General features: G+C 60.4%; 1 protein-coding gene across 2 annotated transcripts in view; it reads right to left on the reverse strand.

Annotated features, from left to right (window-relative positions):
* The window catches only part of ZNF385A (zinc finger protein 385A), a 71394-nt gene extending 64388 nt beyond the window's left edge, over positions 1-7006 (reverse strand). Inside the window, exon 1 of one of the 2 annotated variants that reach the window (XM_048831717.2) lies at positions 6642-7006. In XM_048831717.2, coding sequence (XP_048687674.1) covers positions 6642-6651 — 10 coding nt within the window. In that variant the 5' untranslated portion in view covers positions 6652-7006. The remainder of the gene's footprint in view (positions 1-6641) is intronic. The other variant, XM_048831718.2, reaches the window with a different exon arrangement.
* Between the last annotated feature and the right edge of the window lie 14233 nt (positions 7007-21239).

A 21239-nucleotide genomic window follows, 5' to 3' on the forward strand; every position in this document is an offset into this window, starting at 1 on the left:
GGGGGCTCAGTGGTGACTGGCAGTAGCCAAAGACTGAAGCGAGGTGGGGATAGTGGGTGGGGGTTCTGTGGGGAGGGGAGACCCAGAGACTGTGGGGGTACTGCCAAGGGGCAGCACCCTGGGAAAAAGGGGCACCGGGGTCTGGGAGGGACATGGGGGCCAGCGACAAGTGGAACACCAGCCTGCAGAAGGTACTCTGGAGGCTGGAGGAGCTAATTCCCTGAGAGACCAGCAGGAGGCGCCGCAGGGGTGAGTCTCACCCCATGACACACCCACTGAGCACCTCGCCGAGACAATCCAGTGTGTGACACCCACTGAGCATCCTACCAAAACAAACCTAGGTTGTGACAGCCACTTAAGTGCCCAGTGAGTATAGCCTAGATCAGGCTTGCCTGCCACGCGGAGCCTGGAGTGGGGGCTGCAGCCCTGGGCCGGGCCAAGTACACGTAGTACAGCGCAGCCCGGCAGGGAGATTTCACTGTGAAGGGAACAAAACGAGTTTGTTGGGAGGTTGCAAACCCCAAGTGCCCCTGTAATGCCCCAGGGTCACGAAACCGTGGAACCGCAGAGATGGGAAAATGGGCAGAGTCAAGGTAACCAGGCACAGCTCCCTCCAGTTCTCCGATCCACGGCCCCCTGCCAGCACAGCCCAGGGCTCTCCCTTTCCCCATCACAGAGCTCTGCCCGTGTCCCTCAGTTCCCACCTGCCGCCGCCTGCTAGCCCAGCTGTGGGCTTCCTCCCGCTCCTGCACAGAGCTCTGCCGGTGCCCCTCAGTCCTGACCCACAGCCCCCCTAATGTGCCAGTTCTGGGCCTCCCCAAAGTGGCTCTGCTAAGGCCACCCACTTACTAACTCATGGTCCCCACACCACATAGTTCCACTGAAGTGCCCCCGTCTTGCCCTGCAGCACCCCCTGCGGGACCCTTGGAGCAGAGACGTGCCCCCGGGACGCTGAACCCAATAGGCTTGGGTCTGTTTACAGTGACTGGAGGTGGGCACACAGCCAAGGCCTTTAGTCCCCAAAACCAGCCCAGGGCCCGTCTCCCTCCGCCCACGTGCCCTGTACTCCCCTCTTCCGCTCTGCCCACTCAGCACTGAAGCGACCATGACACCTGCTGAGCGAGGGGTCCCGTGGTCCCTGCCTGGCTGACACCACAATGGGCAATGGCTGGCAGCCAGGGGAGGCACTCATGTGGGGCGGTGCAGTGTTTGGTGCAGGTCCCCACCCTCCCCCAGGGGTGTCCTCCCCCACCATGTCCCAGCCCCAGCACTCCACAGGGAGCTCTCCGCACCCTGCTCCTGCCGCCAACGCCCCCAGGCAGGCAGGAAAGAGCATGGCTGTTTGTTCTTGTTCTAACCTGCTGGGGTTCCCAGCCTGCTGCCCCCCATGGCTTTGTTTGGTCTCACCCCAATACGCTACATCTCCCCAAATTCACCCCTCCTGCGCACCCCCCTGCCAACAATGTACCAGTTCTGCCCCCCTCTCCCTCCTGCTAGCCAAGCTGGCCCCGCCGTGGGGGGGACCCTGCTCATACACATGAACATAGACAGACACTCACACACACACAGACATGTTGATACACTGACACATACACATGCTGACACGCACACACACGCACACACACTCTGCTAATTCACACCGAGTTCTTCCACACCAACTGACATATTTGATACCCTGTGCTGGACAATCTAATACGGCCTCAATCCTGACCATCAGCCCCCTGCTTGCCCAGCCCTGGGCTTCCCCCATCCCCCCCCAGGTCTGCCAGTGCCCCTCAATCCCGACCCTGCCGTGCCCAGCTCCTCCTGCCTGGCTCAGCCGCTGTTCTCTGCCCAGCTGAGTGTCTGCATGCGGGTAATTCCTTGGGTAGCTCCCCTTGCCCCATGCTACCAATCCCAGATGCTGATGAGATGAACACGGCCCTGCGAGCCTTGGGCTCCCTCCCCATTATGGGGCCCTGGGGATGGGTGCTGGTCTGCAGAGTTGGGGGAGGGTGTTATGGTGCAGCCAGGGCAGCATGGCCGGGGAATTGGGCTGGGATCCCTCAGACCCTGGGGCAGGCGGGGTCTCAGGGTTAGCAGGGGCAGTCCCCCCCTCAGCCTGCTCAGCAGAGGGAGCCGGGGGGGGAGGGGGTGCCACTCCATGACTTGCTGCATGCCCAGCTCCTCGTCCGGGGCCCAGCACTCCCATTGGTTGTGGGAGGGGCCCTGCCATGTGCTGGGGGGGGGTGGTCTCCCACCCTGGCACAGGGCAGCTGAAGGACGGGGCACTGGTCCTTCTTCCAGCTCCCGCAGGCTCCAGCCCTGGTTCTGTTACCACGCTCGGCCTCAGACAGAGACACCTCCCCAAAGCCTGCCAACAGGAGCGATTCTCTAGGCTTCCCTAGCGAGCACGCTTGGGGCTGAAACCGGGTTGCCCACCACGGTCAGCACCCACCATGGGGGACGCTGCTGGGCCCCTGCAGTTACACACGCCTGCCCCGGGGCGGGCGGTACAGTGAGCCCAACGCAGCGGTTTAGCGTGGTCCCATGTCCAACAGCAGAAAGGCTGGCATGGCAGGGGGCGGAACGCTCCTGGGACAGGCCAGGACACGCCAGGAACGCCAGCTCTGGGCAAGGCGCTGTGGGAGCAGCACGGGCCACGGACGCCCAAGTTTCACATCTCATCAGAAAGCTGGTTCTCTCACCAGGCCCCCTGCTGTGCCCCCGCCCTGATCCCTGCAGCATGAGGCCCCCACCATGCCCCTATCCTAGGGTGACCAGATGTCCCGATTTTATAGGGACAGTCCCAATATTTGGGGCTTTGTCTTATATAGCCGCCTATTACCCCCTACCCCCATCCTGATTTTTCACACTTGCTGTCTGGTCACCCTACCTTATCCTGACAGCATGATGCCCCTGCCACCCCCACCCTGGTCCCTGCAGCACGAGTCCCCCACCAGGGCCATGTCTCCATCCCCACAGCATGGTGCCCCTGCAACCCCCCCACCCTGGTCCCTGCAGTATTATGCCCCCTGGCACCATGCTGGAACCTTGGTGTCAGCTGGGCAGGACCTGGGGGTTCCCTGGGTCTGCCCCTGGAGCAAGGCCTGCAACAGAGTCACAGGCAGGAGCAGGAAGTGGGGTGGGACTGGGGGGATCCCCTCACTGCAGCCCCACAGCCATGCCAGAGCTGAGCCCTTCTCCTCGGGCTTTGTGCACCTGCCTAGACTGATGGGGAAGAGGGCTGGGAAAGATCATAGTCCAAACCCTGCCGGGCACCGCCAGCGAGAGTCGCCCCGTGGTGGGACTCCCTGCACTGCCACCGAGCACTGCCCTGCAATGGGACCCCCTGGCACAGAACACCACCCGGCAACGAGACCCACCGACACAGCCACCAAGCATCGCCCCCCAACAGTACCCCTCACACAGCCACCAAGCGCCGCCCCACGACGGGACCCCCCCGGCACTGCCACCAATCGCTGCCCTGCAACAGGATGCCCTGGTGCTGACACCATCACCACCCCACGACGGGACCCCCCACCAGAGCCACTGAGCACCACCCTGCGATGAGACCTCCTGGTGCTGCCGCAGAGTGCCGGCCCATGGCAGGACCCCCCAGGCGCTGCCGCTGAGCACCATCCCGCTACGGGACAACCCGGGCGCTGCCGCCGAGCGCAGGCCCGCCACGGGAGCCCCCGGGCGCTATCGCCGAGCACCGCCCCGCCACGGGAGCCCCCGGGCGCTATCGCCGAGCACCGCCCCGCCACGGGAGCCCCCGGGCGCTATCGCCGAGCACCGCCCCGCCACGGGAGCCCCCGGGCGCTATCGCCGAGCACCGCCCCGCCACGGGAGCCCCCGGGCGCTATCGCCGAGCGCCGCCCCGCCACGGGAGCCCCCGGGCGCTATCGCCGAGCCCCGCCCCAACACGGGACCCCCGGGCGCTATCGCCAAGCGCCGCCCCGCCACGGGACCCCCCGGGTGCTGCCGCTGAGTTCCTCCCTGCCACAGGACTCCCCAGGTGCTGCCGCCGAGCACCTCCCTGCCACGGGACCCCCCGAGCGCTATCACCAAGCGCCATCCCGCCACAGGACCCCCCGGGCGCTGTCGCCGAGCACTGCCCTGCCACGGGACTCCCCCGGGCGCTGCCACCAAACAGGATCCTGGGAGTGTCTCTGGCATCTACCTGGGAAATATCTGGGGCTCTGCCTGAGTCCATGTCACACGCACAAGGGAGTCAGAGGTATGAGACCAAGCACTAAAAGAGAGGGAGGGTGACAGGAGGTGGGAGAGAGCGAGCAAGCAAGAGATGAGCCCAGACAGACAGCCCCAGGCACAGGGACAGCCCCGGGCATACCCAGTCCCAGCCCAAGTCCTACTGCAGGGCTCTCGGAGCGAGCTGAGAGAAGTCTCGGCCCAGGGATCCACCTCAGCTGAATCAGGCGCTGTGGCCCTCCCCCACCTCCATGTTGGGGGTCCTGATCCCCTCCCCACCGCAGTCTTTCTGGGCTGGTTCCAGCCAAGACCAGAGCTGCCAACAGGGCATTTCTCCTGGCATGGCCACCCCAGCCATCCAGAGCAGGGGACCCCACTGACACCATTAGAGCCGAGGGGAAGATGGGGGAGGTTGGGGCCCAATAGAGCCATGGGTCGGGGAGCTGACCTAAGAGTCTTTGGGAGCCTGGGGGGGCCCATCCCCCCACCCGGGCTCCTCACAAATAACAGCTTTTGACACAGCCAGGGCAGGGGTGAACACAGACTCAGCAGCGAGGGCAGCGCCGGCTTCCGGGGGTGGAGGTTACAGACTCCCTGAACGCCCCCTTCCAGCAGCCCCCATAACCTCTACAGACCAGTAAGCCAACCCCCGCAAAGGTCTCGGGGGGGCTTTGTCATCCGCAAGGGCCACTTCCACCCCCTCCCAAACCTCCCTGCAACTGACGTGAGATGCAGCGGGACTGAGGGGCACTGTCTGAGCTCAGGGGATGGGGGGAACCCAGGGCTGGGATAACAGGGGGCTGCAGGTTGGGACTGAGGGGCACCAGCAGAGCTGGGTGGGTGGGTGATGCTGGTTTATCACCTGCCTGCTCTGGCCCTCGTTCTGACTGAGCTTATGGGGAGAGGGGGATGATGGGGGGCAGAGGGACAGGATGGGGGCAGAGGGATGGGACGTATTGGGGGGAGAGGGACGGGATGGGGCACGGGGATGGCACAGGGGTGTCAGGGGACAGAGGGACAGAGCAGGGGCAGAGCGATGGGGTGCCGGAGGGCAGAGGGATGGGATGGTAGGTGCTGGGGGGAGAGGGATGGGACGGGGGCAGAGAGATGGGACAGGGGCAGAGGGATGTAACAGGAAATGCTGGGGGGCAGAGGGACATGACAGGGGGAAGACGGACGGGACAGGACAGGGCAGAGGGACATGACAGGGGGCAGAGGAATGGGGGTACCGGGGGATGGGATGGGGGTACTGGGGTAGGGGGATGGGATGGGTGCAGAGGAATGCGACAGGGAGTGCCGGGGGGCAGAGGGATGGGGGTACTGGGGAGCATGGGGACGGGACGGAGTCAGCGGCTCCACACTTCAGCGGCTCCTTTGCTTCTCACTCCTGACTGCTGTGAACTTCATCTGGGGCGCTGCTTCTGCAGGCCAAGCTCCAGGCCTGCCCTCCCCCCCCCCCGCTCCCAGGACTAGGGAGTGATGGAGCCTGTAGCCCAGCCACCCACAAGGCTGGAGAAGAGCATCTTCCACCCCTCCCCCACTTCTGCCTCCCTCCAGAGGTGACAGCATCTCTGGGTGGAGGCTGCTTTGGGGACCCCGATCTTGAGGTCAGGGGGAGGAGGGCTGTGCAGGGACAGGGAGGATGGAGCCAGGATCTAGGTCAGAGATGATGCTTCAAGCTTCAGCCATGAGGGGCACAATCCGCCGAGCACCCCCCCTCCCCCGCAGAACCAGCAGCCCCCGGCGGGTCAGGGCAGCCAAGGGACCCCCACCCGGCACAGCTGCCAGAGCCTGGCCCGGGGGGGCGAGGGGGAAAGGCAGGATCGTGCTAAGTAATAGCCTTGGAGATCAGATAGGTCTGACCGCCCCCATCCCCTTGTGCCCCGCCCACACTCCCCACTCCTCCAGTGCCGTCTCTCCAGCCCCGATATCCCGCCCCCCCCCCCCCCCGTCACAGACACACACTGGAAGCAGAACTGATCTGAAATGACAAAAAGTTCCATATTGTGCCCCGGAGGGCTAAGGCGGGGGTGGGGGATGAGATAGGAGGCCGGGGGGGGGGAAGGAGGGAGCAAGGGGAGGGGTATGGAGCAGGGGAGATGGGGTAGGTGGTAGAGTGGGAGTCCGGGGGAGGCGGGGTTTAGACTGGGGGCAGAGGAGGGGGCAGGCAGTGGGGTAGGGGAAGGAGTGAGCGTCCGGGCGAATTCCGCACAACTGTCCCCCCCCACGCCCCCCAGCTCTGTGTAAACTGCCCCCCTCCCAGGGAAGTTTCAGGCCCGTCCGATCAGCACCATCCCGGGGGCGATACTGCCCCCCTCCCCCAGCACAGCGGTCCGACAGGCGCCGCGGGTCCAACCCCCAGGCTGGGGAGTCACGAATCGGGCCGGATCAGAGAGCTGGGGAGGGGGTCGCCGGCACACGGACGGACGGACAGAACATCCACTCACCCAGAATCATCCCGCGGCCTCCGGGCGCAGCCCCAGCGATCCAGGTGTGTGTGTGGCGGGGGGTCAGGCAGCCCCAGCGATCCAGGTGTGTGTGTGGCGGGGGGTCAGGCAGCCCCAGCGATCCAGGTGTGTAGGGGGGGCTCAGGCAGCCCCAGCGATCCAGGTGTGTGTGTGGCGGGGGGTCAGGCAGCCCCAGCGATCCAGGTGTGTGTGTGGCGGGGGGTCAGGCAGCCCCAGCGATCCAGGTGTGTGTGTGTGTGGCGGGGGGTCAGGCAGCCCCAGCGATCCAGGTGTGTGTAGGGGGGGCTCAGGCAGCCCCAGCGATCCAGGTGTGTGTGTGTAGGGGGGTCAGGCAGCCACAGCGATCCAGGTGTGTGTGTGGGGGGGGTCAGGCAGCCCCAGCGATCCAGGTGTATGGGGGGGGTCGGCCAGCCCCAGCGATCCAGAGGAGCGGGGCGGGCAGCCCAGCGATCCGGGGTGGGGGTCAGGCAGCCCCAGCGGTCGGGGGGGCGGTGAGGGGCTCCCCGGGCCGGGCCGGGCCGGGCCGGGCGCGGATATGGGCAGCGGGGTCCGTGCACAGAGAAGCCGAAGCCGCAGCACCAACAATGTGAGCCCCGAGCAGGCAGCGCGGCTCCTGGGCAGGGACCCCCGGGGCGACTCGCCTGCCCGGCCCGCGATTGGCTGCGCTGCCAACTCCAGAGCCAATGGCAGCGGCCAGAGCGAAAGGAGCAGCCAGCGAGCGGCGGGGGCCGGGCCGCCCAGGGCTGCGTTACCCGGCAGGGCCCAGGTGAGCGAGCGCACCTTGCCGTGCCGGGCCGGGCCGGCGGAGACCTGCCCCCCGCCAGCCGACTGACACCCACTGCGGGACAGACAGACACACACACATACACACACTGTGTGACAGATACACACCCACTGCGGGACAGACAGCCACACACTGAGAGACAGCCAAACGCACACTGCAGGACAGACACACACACTGCAGGACAGTCACACACACTCTGAGAGACAGTCACACACGCACACACACATTCAAAGACAACCTCCCCCCCCACACACACACACACTGTGGGACGTCCAACTATACACACACACACTGAGAGACAGCCCCCCCCCCCACACACACAGTTATGTTGAGACAGATAAACACACACACTGACACACACGCTGTCTGTCAGGCTCCCCAGTTTGCCACCCCCTTTCAGGCACACACAAAAAGCTTCATGCTTTGTTTGCCCCCATCTGACCCATCCCCAGGTCAGGCCAGAGTCCCCGGATACCCAGGATGTATTGAGGGAATCTCAAGTCCCTGAGCTGGAGTGTCTGGAGTATTCAGTGGGATGGTGTATGGGCGCGGAGAATGTATGGGGGGGTTGGTGTGTCGGGTGGAGGATGAGGGATGAGGTGAAGTTGGAGGGTTGGTGTGTTGGGGATTTGGGGTATGAGGAGTGGGGGAGGGTTGGGGTATGAGGCGTGGGTGTGTGTGTTGGGGGTTGCGATATGAGGAGCAGGTTGGGGGGTTGATGGGTTGGGTTGGGGTATGAGGAGTGAGGGGTGTGTGTTGGGGTTTGTGGTATGAGGAGCAGGTTGGGGGGGTTGGTGTGCTGGGGTTGCAGTATGAGGAGCGGGTTGGTGGGTTGGGGTATGGGGGTGGGGGGTTGGGGTACGCAGCGCAGGTTGGGGAGTTGGGGTCTGAGGAGTGGGGTGGTGGGTTGGGGTATGAGGAGGGTGTGTGTTGGGGGCTGGGGTATGAGAGTGGGTTGGGGTGTGTGTGTTGGGGGTGGGGGTATGAATAGCGGGGGAGGTTTGGGGTACACAGAGTGGAGGGGATTTGGGGGAATAAGGAGTAGAAGGGGGTTGGGGTGTGAGAAGTGTGAGGTGTTGGGGTATGCGGAGCAAGGGTGTGTGTTTTGGGGTTGGGGTACGAGGAGTGGGGGAGGGTTGGGGTTCACAGAGCGGTTTGGGGGTGGGGTTGGGGTTGCGGTACGAGGAGCAGGTTGGGGTTTGGGTGTGTTGGGGTATGCAGAGCGGGGGGATGCATGTTGGGGTATGGGGAGCAGGGGAGAGTTGGGGTATGAGGAGTGGGGGTGTATGTGTGGGTGGTTGGGGGTTCGGGTCTGAGGCGTGCAGGGGGTTGGAGTACGAGGAGTGTGTGTGTGTGTGAGAGAGAGAGAGAGGTTGGGGTATGAGGAGTGCAGGGGGTTGGGGTATGAGGAGTGTGTGTGTGGGGGTTGGGGTATGAGGAGTGCGGGGGGTTGGGGTATGAGGAGTGTGTGTGTGTGTGTGTGTTGGGGTCGGAGTATGAGGAATGCAGAGGTTGGGGTATGAGGAGTGTGTGTGTGTGTGTGTGAGGGGTTGGGGTATGAGGAGTGTGTGTGTCGGGGGTCGGGGCACGAGGAGTGCGGGGGGTTGGGGTATGAGGAGTGGGGGAGGTTGGGGTATGAGGAGTGTGTGGGGGGGGTTGGGGTATGAGGAGTGCGGGGGGTTGGGGTATGAGGAGTGTGTGTGTGTCTGAGGGGTTGGGGTATGAGAAGTGGGGGAGGTTGGGGGTATGAGGAGCGTGTGTGTGTGAGGGGTCGGGGTATGAGGAGTGGGGGAGGTTGGGGTATGAGGAGCGTGTGTGTTGGGGGTCGGGGCATGAGGAGTATGGGGGGTTGGGGTATGAGGAGTGTGTGTGTGTCTGAGGGGTTGGGGTATGGGAAGTGGGGGAGGTTGGGGTATGAGGAGCGTGTGTGTGTGAGGGGTTGGGGTATGAGGAGCGTGTGTGTTGGGGGTCGGGGCATGAGGAGTATGGGGGGTTGGGGTATGAGGAGTGTGTGTGTGTCTGAGGGGTTGGGGTATGGGAAGTGGGGGAGGTTGGGGTATGAGGAGCGTATGTGTGTGAGGGGTTGGGGTATGAGGAGCGTGTGTGTGTGAGGGGTTGGGGTATGAGGAGTGGAGGAGGTTGGGGTATGAGGAGCGTGTGTGTGTGAGGGGTTGGGGTATGAGGAGTGGGGGAGGTTGGGGTATGAGGAGCGTGTGTGTTGGGGGTCGGGGCATGAGGAGTATGGGGGGTTGGGGTATGAGGAGTGTGTGTGTGTCTGGGGGGTTGGGGTATGGGAAGTGGGGGAGGTTGGGGTATGAGGAGCGTGTGTGTGTGAGGGGTTGGGGTATGAGGAGTGGGGGAGGTTGGGGTATGAGGAGCGTGTGTGTGTGAGGGGTTGGGGTATGAGGAGCGTGTGTGTTGGGGGTCGGGGCATGAGGAGGGGGGTTGGGGTATGAGGAGTGTGTGTGTGTCTGGGGGGTTGGGGTATGGGAAGTGGGGGAGGTTGGGGTATGAGGAGTGTGTGTGTGTGAGGGGTTGGGGTATGAGGAGTGGGGGAGGTTGGGGTATGAGGAGCGTGTGTGTTGGGGGTCGGGGCATGAGGAGTATGGGGGGTTGGGGTATGAGGAGTGTGTGTGTGTCTGGGGGGTTGGGGTATGGGAAGTGGGGGAGGTTGGGGTATGAGGAGTGTGTGTGTGTGAGGGGTTGGGGTATGACGAGTGGGGGAGGTTGGGGTATGAGGAGCGTGTGTGTCGGGGGTCGAGGCATGAGGAGTGCGGGGGGTTGGGGTACGCAGAGAGAGGGTGACCTGGGCTGTCCTCCCCCATAGCAGGGCCTTCCCTCCAGACCCGAGCCAGTGATGAGTGCCTGGAATACTAACAGCAGCCGCCAGCTCTGATCTGTCTCAGCACATTGGAGGCGAGGGAGCTTCATGCGGCAGCTGTCCTGGGAAATCAATAACGGCCCCAGGAGAGGCGCGGGGCAGGGCCTTGGGGGGGGCCGCAGCCTCTGGCAGGGCTGGGCTGGGGGCGCACTGGGGTCATGGAGAGGTAAGGGTGTGTGTGTGCAGGATGTGTGTCTGTATACATTTGTGTGCATGGCTAGAGACCGTGTGTGCAGATGTGTCAATGCCTGTGTGTGCACATAGGTGTTCATGTTGTCCTGTGTTTAGGAAGCACTCTGTATGTGTGTCATAGCAGTGTGTTGTGTTTGTATGGTTGGGTTGGTGTGTATGTGTGCGTGTACAGTTGCATGTTTATAGTCGTGACTGTAACTGTGTTAAAACACGAGTGGGTGTGAGCGTGCACACCTGTATGTGTCTCAGTGGTTCTCAATTAACGGGGTACAGTCAGACAAGTGTGTGTGCACCTGTATGCAGACGGCTGTGTGATTCTTTCGATGCCTGTTTAAGGGTGTGTGTGTACATGCAGGGCAGGGGGTTGCAAATGGTTGTGTAGATGTAACCGTGTGTGCACGTATACCTGTTTGTGTATGGGGGGACTGTGTGAATGTGACTGTGTGTGTGTGTGTGTGTGTGCGTGTGTGGCAGCTCACCTCCTTCCCTCTTTATAAAGTAGCTGCTGGGTCCAGCACTCACTGAGTCATTCCACCTTCCCTTCCCGCCCCCCCCCCCCCCGCCCGCCACCTGCCCATTGTTCCCTCCCCCGCCCTTCCCCCCCTTTGCACTTCCCGGCCAGATTTGATTTAGGTTTCTTTGTTTGGTTTGTTTTTTTAATATTAGCACTGGGAGAAGGCGCTATATTCCACACACACACACCCCAAGTCTCAGCCCATCACAACCCCTGGAGACTCAGCCCCCCCAATCCTCCCAAGAGTCAGTCCCACACTTCCAAACACACACCCCTCTCCAGCCACATAGCCACATTTACCCAGTCACTAAGGAGCCATCCTGGTATCTCTGGGTCCCTGCAGGTTTGGGGGGGACAGTCTGTGCTAACCTCCTCCCCCCCCACATCTCTTAGCACTAAGGAGTAAATAGAACAAAATGCAGGTCCTGAGAGAGGAGAGACACTCGGAGAACCTCCCCCACCGTAAGCACCAGGAGCGAAGCCTGAGGTTTAATATCCCTTCCCACATTTTTGCTAGGATCAGCTAGTCCAACTTTGAGAGACAAGGTGGGGGAGGTAATATCTACCCCTGGACCAGCTTCTGTTGGTGAGAGAGACCAGCTTTCGAGCTACACAGAGCTCGTCTTCCAACTCTGTACAGTCGTATCCACAGAAAAGGCCAGCCCCGCCTTGAATCTTGCTCAGTTCTTGACCTCTGAGTCTCCCTGTGGCAGTGAGTTCCACAGATTAATCCCACCTTGGGAGGAAAGTTTTCCCCTGGATCAGTTCTTTATGTTTCATCATGTGTGCTCTCCTTCTCATGCTGGGAGTCAGGGAGGACAGAAGCTCCCCTCCCTCGGCCTGTCATTACTGCCTGCACTCCAGCCCCTCTTCTTTCTTTCCCCGCTGGGGGAGAATAGTCCCAGCCTTCTCAATCTCTCGCCACATGGGAGCTTTTTCAGGCCTCAGCTCATTCTCCTCGCCTGTCTCAGAGCCCCTGCAGCAGGGCACGTCCTCACTAGTGATGTGGACATGAGACCTACCAAACTCATCTCACCTTGGCGCCCATCTCCTGGAGCGGGGTGGGCTGCGCAGCAAACAGCACAAGTCACTCACGGCGGCAGCTGCTGCTCCTCCTGCCACATGCAACATCACTGGGGAAAAGGGAAAATGTGCTGGCATATTCAGGTCACCTCGGGCCCCGATCCCACAAAGACTGAGGCACGTGCTTCATGTGACAAACAAAGGCAAGGGGGCGGGGTGCGTGCTTAGAGTCAAGCGGGCGTGCGAGGGACAGCAGGCTCGGGCTAGGCCGGCCTCTAGACTGGCCGTGTCGCCAGGTCTCTCCACCGGGCTGACAGGGCTCAGTCTGGAACCGCACAGGAGGCAGCTGCTTGCCATTGACTTCTGGGGATGTGGGGCCGGGCCCTAGCCCATCCAAAGCCATACCCAGCGGAGAGAGGAGGGAAAGCTTTTGCCAGCTCCTGGCATGTTCATCTGAGCATGGCGGAATGTTGTCGGGGGTCGGAGGGCGGGTTGTGAGGCAAGGGGGTGCAGTGAGTAGGACCCTGGCCTGACACCTCGACTCTAGTCCTGGCCCTTTGGCTTTCCCACTCTCTGCATCTGTCTGCTCCATTCCTGCTGGGGGACCTGCATATCGCCCAGCACAGGTGAGGCCTCGGGGGAGGGGGTGCTACTGTGCCAAAAGCACCAATTAATCCTGCCATTGACCAGTGTATGGTAATGCCCAGGGGGCAGGGCCAAGGTAGGGCAGATCCTGGCTTATTTCAACAATAATGATCCAGACTCTGATGGTTATGGGTGATGCAGGGCAGGCAGGATAGGATCCATCTCACTCCCACACAGCTGGGCCAGTCACTGCAGAGCTACTGTGGGTAGTCTGTGCCCCACTTAAAGATGCCCTGTCTCAGAGGGGCGCCGCATGGCAGGAAGGGACCACGTGAGCCGTGCCACGTGTCTCTCGGCACCTTGAATGGCAGCAGAGCTGAGCGAGGACAGGTCCGTTCCCGGAAGCTCTCTGCTGCTTTGTAGACGGGCGCTTTACATGCAGGACCTGTTGGCATCCCATGGATGAGTAACAGGCGGTGAGTCATCCCAGCTGTGAGCCGTGCTTGCCCCATGCCCCCCACCCTGCTGTATAGTAGCACGTGCAGGGGGCGGAGTGTCCCTGCAGCCATTCAGCACAAGATATTCAAGGATCTCAGTTAACTTTACAGGCTAATGAATCCTCCCAGCTCCTGGGAGTTAGGTCTGGATCTGGATTTCTGAGGGGAGGGGAAACTGAGGCAAACAGACTCAAGGTCACACAGCCAATCTGCGACAGAGCAAGGAATAGAACCCAGGAGTCCTGCCTCCCATTCCCTGTTCTAATCAGTAAACAACACTTTCCTCCTAGGGCCCGGAATCCTGACGGTTCTCCCCCACCCAACCTACGAGACCCCACTTCCCTACCAGAGACAGGGTAGAACCCAGGAGTCCTGACTCCCAGCCTCCCCCTGTCCTGCTGCCTTATCCCACTCCCTCATTTCCAATAACTGGGACTGGGGTTAGAGATTAATTCCCTCCTCTGCCGGCACCAGGCTCCAGCCCTCACCAGCGCACAGGCCGGACACACACTGCATGTGTCACTAATCTGCTGACAGCAGGGCCTGAGCTAGTCTGGTCCTTCACGTGGGTTATCATGGCTGCCGTGGGTACCTGTCCCAGGCCGCCATGCTGCAGGGATCCCTCCCAGGCCTGCCAGCTGGGGGCTGAGATTGACAGGCTGCGGCACAGCCCGGAGCCAACCTGCCAGCTCACGGGGCGGGTGGAACATTGCAGGGCCTTGTCATTGCTGTGCCCCATGTCCTCTATCCCCTCCTCCCCAGCTTTGGCCTGAGCTCTGGCGCCCAGTGAGGAAGGGGCGCAGTGGCACCTGGGGGCTGCAGCAGAGGCTGGGTTGTTACTGCTGGGAGCCCCCAGGTGGGAGCAGATGGAGGATTCATAAAGCACCTGGTGCCAGACAGTCTCCTCTCCGGAGCCTCTTCCCGCCCCAAACGCGCCCCGACCTGCCCGAGCCAGGGAAAGGGTGGGGGGAGGGGATCCTGGCCAGCTGTGCTGCTGAGGCCTCCTTCCACGGAGGGTCCCCTCCACCTGCCCCGGGCTGGGTTGTGGGGCGGGGGGGGGTGTCTCAATCTTGTTTTAGGAAAGCTGAGCCGCCTGCCCCCCGCCAGGCCTGTGAGACTCATGAGACAGGCAGGGAGTGTCTGAGGGGAAGTGCCAGGGACATGAGCCAACAGGCTGTGCCCCCCCACCCCTCGGAGGTCAGGATCCCATTCTGTGGCAATGGGGGGCACACAGTGGAGGAGGCACTTCCTCAAGGCCACACAGTGAGTTAGTATCAGGACCAGAACCCAGGTGTCCTGGCTTCGAGCCCGGGACTAACCCCCCGAGGCTGCTCCCCAAACCCTGTACCTAGTGTCGGGCAGTTACCCCAAGCAAAGTGGGTGTGAAACTCCCAGGACCTGCTCCGGAGCCTGGTGTCCTAGGTGGCACTCTGAGCCTGCTACAGACAGGCTAGGAGGGACAGCGCCCTGGGTATTCTGGGCAGTTGTGATGGGCCCCTGATGTCTCCCCACATCCTTCGGGGCCAGCAATCCTGTGGGGAGAGGCTCCAGCCCATCTGATGTTGGTCTGGGGTCCAGCCGCCTGGCTGCAGCATTATCCTGTCCCTGAAGCAACTAAGCTGCAGGGTGTCTAGGCCTGAGCTGTGTCTGGTAACATGCCAGTAGCATGTAACCAGCTGCCCTGCCATGACCGCATAGTGCAGACCAGAGCACAGGAGCACCGGGAGGTGGGGGGAGGGCACACCAGGCTGGGTGCTGGCCTGGGACTCAAGTGAGCCAGCTTCAGTTCCCTGCTCTGCCACAGGCTCCCTGGATGACCCACGGTGTGTCATGTGGCAGTGCTGGGCCCCTGCTCCTGTCTGCCCCCTGGGGTAACAGCCCTGCCCCTCTCCTGGTGAATGCATTAGAGGGTGCAAGGCTCAGGTGCTAGGCACATGGGGGCTGGAGAAGAACCAGAGGGTCTGGCTGAGGCTCAGCAAAGAGCCCCTGGGCAACTTGACCTGCCCTCCCCATTCCCTGCGGCAACTGCTGCTTGGGGGGAGCGGCACTTTCCAGGCATAGCCCTGCCCTTGCCTGAATCCTTCCTTGCTGTCAACAGGGCGATGCCCTGGGTAGCACACCCGGGACTGGCTCTCTGGGGTCTCTGGACCCTGCCAGCCCTTCTACTCTTCATTGGTTTTCTTTCCTGTGAAATCCCCAGTGTGTCTTGTGACTTTGAGGCACCTTCCCTCCCACTGCAGCGGGAGGTTCGGTTACAGCTGTGGATTCGGTTACAGACCCAGGCAGACGGCAGGGGGAAGCTGCTGCAGGGTCTGCTCCTCGGCCCCAAGCGCCAGGGCGGAGAATGGGAGCTGGTGTTCAGGCTCCCCAGGGGCTGCGTGCATTGCCCCATGGAGCCAATAGGCGCCCCATGCCTGGGCTCCTGGCGGGATGACACTGTCCCAGCTCCATGCACAGGGCCAGCTCCTCCGGCAGCGTGGGCCCAGGCTGGGATTCCTGCAGACCCCAGCCTGAGGGGCACCAAAGCAGGGATCTACTGGCCCCGCCTCTGCCTTTGTACAAGGCTGTTCCATGTGACAATGGGGGTCTCAGGCAAGGGGGTGGGCTCTGGATGTGCCCCTCGTGAGCATGAGAAGTCACCCCCTACCTGGGCTGTGGCCCGCTAGAGGCTACAGACATTGCAGCCTCCCAGAGCCAGTGGCCCCCTGGCTTGGGGGCAGATTTTTTGCCAATCACCTAGTGCCCTCCAGCCCTACTGGGCATCCTGTGCTGCCCTGCTGAGGCTAGGAGGTTTGCAGTGAACAGATACAGAAGGGTGGGCAAGGCACATATGCCCAGGCTGCAACCAGCATTGGGGATCCAGCTATGTTATGGGGCAGACACAGGATTCTTAGCCCATCAGCCAAGGTCCAGATATGTTTGATTCTGCAGCACCTGGAGGGAGGGGAGGGGAATGGAGCACCAGCTGATCATTAAAATCCTGTCTCCCGAGCGGCCCCTGCTGAACCCCTGCCTGGGGTTCTGAAGCAAACCCACCCTCACATCAAGGCTTGAGCACAGTCCCTGCCCCGCCCCACCTGTAAATCCTCCCTGCCCCCGCCCCAGTACATAAATAGCCCGGCTCCAGCATTTGTCCCTATTGATCGGCTAAAAGAGAACTCGGTTTCCGGCTGCCAGAGCCAGCAGTGGCTGCAGCTGGCAAGGCTTGCACAACGGGCTGCTGAGAGCTCCTGCCAGAGGCCAGGAACACAACAACGGACACTGCACAACCTGGGGCACTCAGCGAAACTCCTCACTTCGTGCTAGCTGGGAGGGCTGTAACCCTGGAATACGGACCACGCCAGGGCACCAGGTGACCCCAACCTGGTGCCTGAGAGCCCCCCTCAGAAATCCACCCCACATGGCACCTGGGCACCCCCCTCAGAAATCCACCCAATCTGGCGCCTGATCGCCCCCCTGTAACGAGGCTGGTTCTGGCAGGACCCAACTGAGAGTGTTAATTCAGGATAAATTGCTTAAAGCAGGGCAGTTACAGCCCAAGGCTGGGGTTTCTGTGCACACCAAGGCAAACCAAACCAAACCAGCCAAACAGAGAAGACTTCGGTTTTACCTCACTGGCTAACCACAAGTCACACAAGCAATTCCCTTAGACACTCCAGTTTCCCAGTATCCCCACCAGTGCCACTCGTTATGGGGACAACTGGTTATGAAAACCAATACCCCAGAAAAAGAAAAAAGGTTCTCTAGATCCCAAAGGACCAAGCCCCAGACCCAGGTATACAAATCATATCTTACCCACAAATCACGCTGTTGCCAGTCCTTTAGAATCTAATATCTAAAGGTTTATTCATAAAAGGAAAAAGAGATAGACGAGAGCCAGAATTGGTTAAATGGAATCCATTACATCCAGTCATGGCAAAGTTCTTGGTTCAGGCTTGCAGCAGTGATGGAATAAACTGCAGGTTCAAATCAAGTCTCTGGAGCATATCCACAGCTGGGATGGGTCTTTCAGTCCTTGGTTCAAAGCTTCAGTGTAGCAAAGTCCCTCCAGAGGTCAGAAGCAGGACTGAAGACAAGATGGAGGACCTGTAGCAGCTTTTTATAGTCTCTTGCCATGTGGTCTCTTTCTTTCTTTGTCCCAAAGACAAGCTGTCCATCACATGGCCTGGGAAGACCTCGGAGTTCTGTCCATAGGCAGGTCCCTGCATGCCTTGCTGAGTCCCAAGGCGTGTCTGCCTTCTCTCAATGGGTCAATTGTATAGCTGATGGTCCTTAATGGGCCATCAAGCAGGCTAGGCAGAGCTGTCACCAACTTGTCTGGGGTGTCACCCAGAAGCATAGCACAAGTTTGGAATACAGACAGTATAGAGCCAATACTTATATCTTTAAATACAAAAATGATACATGCAAACAGACAGCATAATCCTAACCAGCAAACCATAACCTTGTCTTAGATACCTTATTTGACCCCCTTTATACAAGATTTGGTGCCACTGCAGGACCTTGGTTGCAACAATGTTCTATACGGTCCCAGTTCAAGTCAATAACGTCACGCCCCCTCAGAAATCCACCCAATCTGGCGCCTGGTGCCCCCCTCAGAAATCCACCCCTCATGGCATCTGGGTGTCCCCCTGCTCAGAAATCCATCCAAGCTGGTGCCTGGGAGCCCCACCCCCCTCAGAAATTCACCCCACCTGGTACCTAGGAAACCCCCCCCCCCCGAAAAATACACCCAATCTGGTGCCTGGGAGCCCCCCACTCAGAAATCCACCTGAGTGCCCCCCCCCCAAATCCATCCAAAAGGATGTTTGGACACCCCCTCCCCCGAAATCTGCCTCATGTGGTTCTTGCCTCAGTGCCTCAGTGCTTTGTGAAGCACCCCAGCTAGGTTACCAGTTACCACCCGGCTGGTATGTGACCGGCCTGGTTTTTTATGGAGTTGCCAGTTGCCAGACAAATAATTTAATCTGCCAGTTTTTTCACATGGGTCTAAAGATTCACATTGTTCTCACCATACACTGAGCTAGCTAACAGTAAAAGTGTCTGTGTCCAGCTCAAGATGCTGCAGTGTTCCCATCCCACCTCTGCAGTTTAAGCGATAACAGATCTAAACCCAGCAGCTGTCTGGCCACCGCCAAACCTGGGGCTGGCCAGAGGAATTGCCTACGCATTGAAGTCGTCAAAAGTGAGCTCTGCATGAGCTGCCACCTCAGCTACTCCTGTCTGGAATGCACACTGTTGCTGTCAAGAATAAGGAATTGTTGGGAAAGGCAAAATCAAACGGCAAATGCAAAGTCAAGGAAGAGACTTGATGGATTTTCTTTACGGATAAAGTTCCAAAACGTCCCCATGCGAGGATATAGTTAAAACATAGGGTCAAGGCAGTTTGGGAAGAAATCATCTCAGTGAAGTCGGACACAAACAAAGCAGCTTGGAGCAACAGGACCAAGGTAAGAGAATGATGCTATTAATCTTCTCTGTGCCTGTTATCTCTCAAGATACTGTAAGTGGCTGCTGAAGCGAGTGGCTTGGTGGGGTTGTCTTGTGGTTGGGGTTGCTGTGGGCTTGCCTTGTGGGGCGGGGGGGGCAGGTTTTCTTGCATTTCAAAGGGGGTAGTCCTACCCCCAGCCTGGCATGAAGGTGCCAGCTAGCCCTGAGTGCCTTCCCTCCTCCTGTTGTTGAAAGTCAGAGCCATTTGTTTATGGAGCGGGCACGAGGGCGGCACAGCCCAGGGCCCGCAGTGGAGGGAGCTGGTGTAATTAGCTGATTATAGTCCACCCCTGCCAGCCCTGGCATGGCCCAACCACAGGGAGCAGCCACTGTTTACACTGCTCATAACCAGCTCTGCCAACAGGCCGTGGCGAGCGGCAGGGCCGAGCTGGCCCTTGGTGGCGCTGGTCCCTGAGGATCCACACAGGGATTTGGCCCTCCTCCCCCTGCCGCCACTTCAGGCGCCTCGCTCCAAAACATAGATCCCTCAAAGCCCCGCTCAGCTGGCAATGGACCCTGCAGGTGCCTGAATTCCCTAGTTGCCGCCAGTAACATCCCTTGGGCGCCTACATCTCTGCCACGTGCAGGCACAGAATGGCCCAAAGTCCTGGTGCTGAGCTCACACCCACGCCCGATGGGAATCTCCATCTCAGCATTCTGCTCAGAGGCGCTGGAGGAGAAGGTGCTCCCTTCTCCCAAGAGCCCATGGCTGGAGCATATACCCAGCATGTGGGAGACCTCAGGGACACAGCAGGGATTCGAACCCAGGTCCCTGCTTGGCTCAGGGTGGAGCACTGGGCTGGGGCCTGGCTGTGCTGTCACTCATACCGGGATGCCCCATTCGGCCTGTAGGAGTGACTCCCACCCCATGTCACAGGGTCAGGCCCAGGTACTCTGGGCCAGCAGGAGCCACAGTGTCTGACTTTACGGGCCAGGCCCGGCCTCCCACATGAAACCCCCCGATTTCCGAGTCAAACTGGGGACACGCGTCAAGGCCCTGGGGCTGGCCTGGTCCGGGGGCCGGGCGCTGGCTCCTGACCTTGGAGGGTGATGTGATCCCCAGCGGGCGCAGGCTCATCTTACTTATTAGCCAGTGGGTATTAATAATGCAGGCTGGGCTGTGTCGTGCTCTGTGGCTTTCTGCTAATTTGCTGTTCTCACCCTTTGTGTGTGGGGCGAACAGGACTTTAATGGATGTAAGGATGAGAGGAGGAAACCTGAGAGCCAGCTGCGCGGCTCAGCCTCCCCCCGCAGCCCTATCAGAGCTGCCATCAGGGCTGCCTTGGGTTTCCACGGGATCAGGGAAATTTGAGGACCCCATCCCCCCGGCCCCGCTCTCTCTTCACACCCTCCCTGCTCTGTTCCTGTCCCTCCCACGGGCGCTTTGTGCTGATGCCAGGTGGAGGAGAGACCATGGCTCTGAGGGGCTGTGGCTGCATTTGACTATCTCCGTGCACGCGTGTGCTAGCTCCAATGTGTGCATCTGCATGTTTGTGCGTGTGCGTTTCCACATGCAGGGTTGGGGGAGCTGCCCCCTTACCCAGGAGTCCAGAACTGGAGAGACTCAGACCTAGAATGAGGCCGATGGGCAGCCACTGCTGCTGGGCTCAGGGGTCAGGATCACACTGAGCATGTCCTGCCTGATACCTGGTTCCCCCTGCTACTGCTGCAGATCGGTGGATGTCAGAGCTGGTAACTGGAGAGCCCTGAGGGGCTGGGAGGGGAAGTGGGACAGGGTCTGGCCCAGCCTTCCACCTCCCCTCGCTGGTGGTTCCTGCACAGCCCAGGACTCCAGGCTCTTGTTGTCACTGTTGGCACTGTGTGGCCTAAGGGATCCCAGTCTGAGAGGGCAGGGAAGCCCCGCAGTCCCTCTGAGCCACCCAAGGGGCCCTGAATCCGAGCTGGAAACCTGTATCCAAACTGGCACAAACTTCCCAGCCCACAGCTCTGGCCTAGCTCCAATAATGATATTGAAGGCCCTATTGTAAATAGAGTGACATGTAGCTCCTAGGGGTGTTCCATAGAAATGGGACACAGGTGAGCTTTATATACAGACTCCACCAATAAGGGGAGGGGCTATAATATTCTACAGGTTCTGTCCACAATGGGAGGAGATTCAGACCCCGCCTATGAAGAGGTGGGGCTATCGTGCCATTTAAAGGACCTCACTTTATTTTTCTGCCCCGGGTTCTTTATGGAAAACCATTGTTTTTTTGTTAGAAAAATGGGATGAAAAGGGGGCAAGGCAGCCAGAGGTGCTGCTGGATTAACCCTTTCCTGAGCTGCCCTGGCTGGTACCAGCCCCTCAGTCTGTATGCCCCAGGGCTAGAGCAGTTCCCGTCTCATTAGCTGGACTATGAGAAGTCATAAGACCATAAGAACTGCCCTACTGGGTCAGACCAAAGGTCCCTCTAGCCCAGTATCCCGTCTTCCAACAGCGGCCAATGCCAGGTGCCCCAGAGGGAGTGAACAGAACAGGCAATCACCAAGTGATCCATCCTCTGTCACCCATTCCCAGCTTCTGGCAAACTGAGGCTTAGGGACACCATCTCTGCCCATCCTGGCTCATAGCCATGGATGGACCTATCCTCCATAAATTTATCTAGTTCTT

Source organism: Caretta caretta, chromosome 20, assembly GCF_965140235.1.
Source record: "Caretta caretta isolate rCarCar2 chromosome 20, rCarCar1.hap1, whole genome shotgun sequence".
NCBI classification, from domain to species: domain Eukaryota; kingdom Metazoa; phylum Chordata; order Testudines; family Cheloniidae; genus Caretta; species Caretta caretta.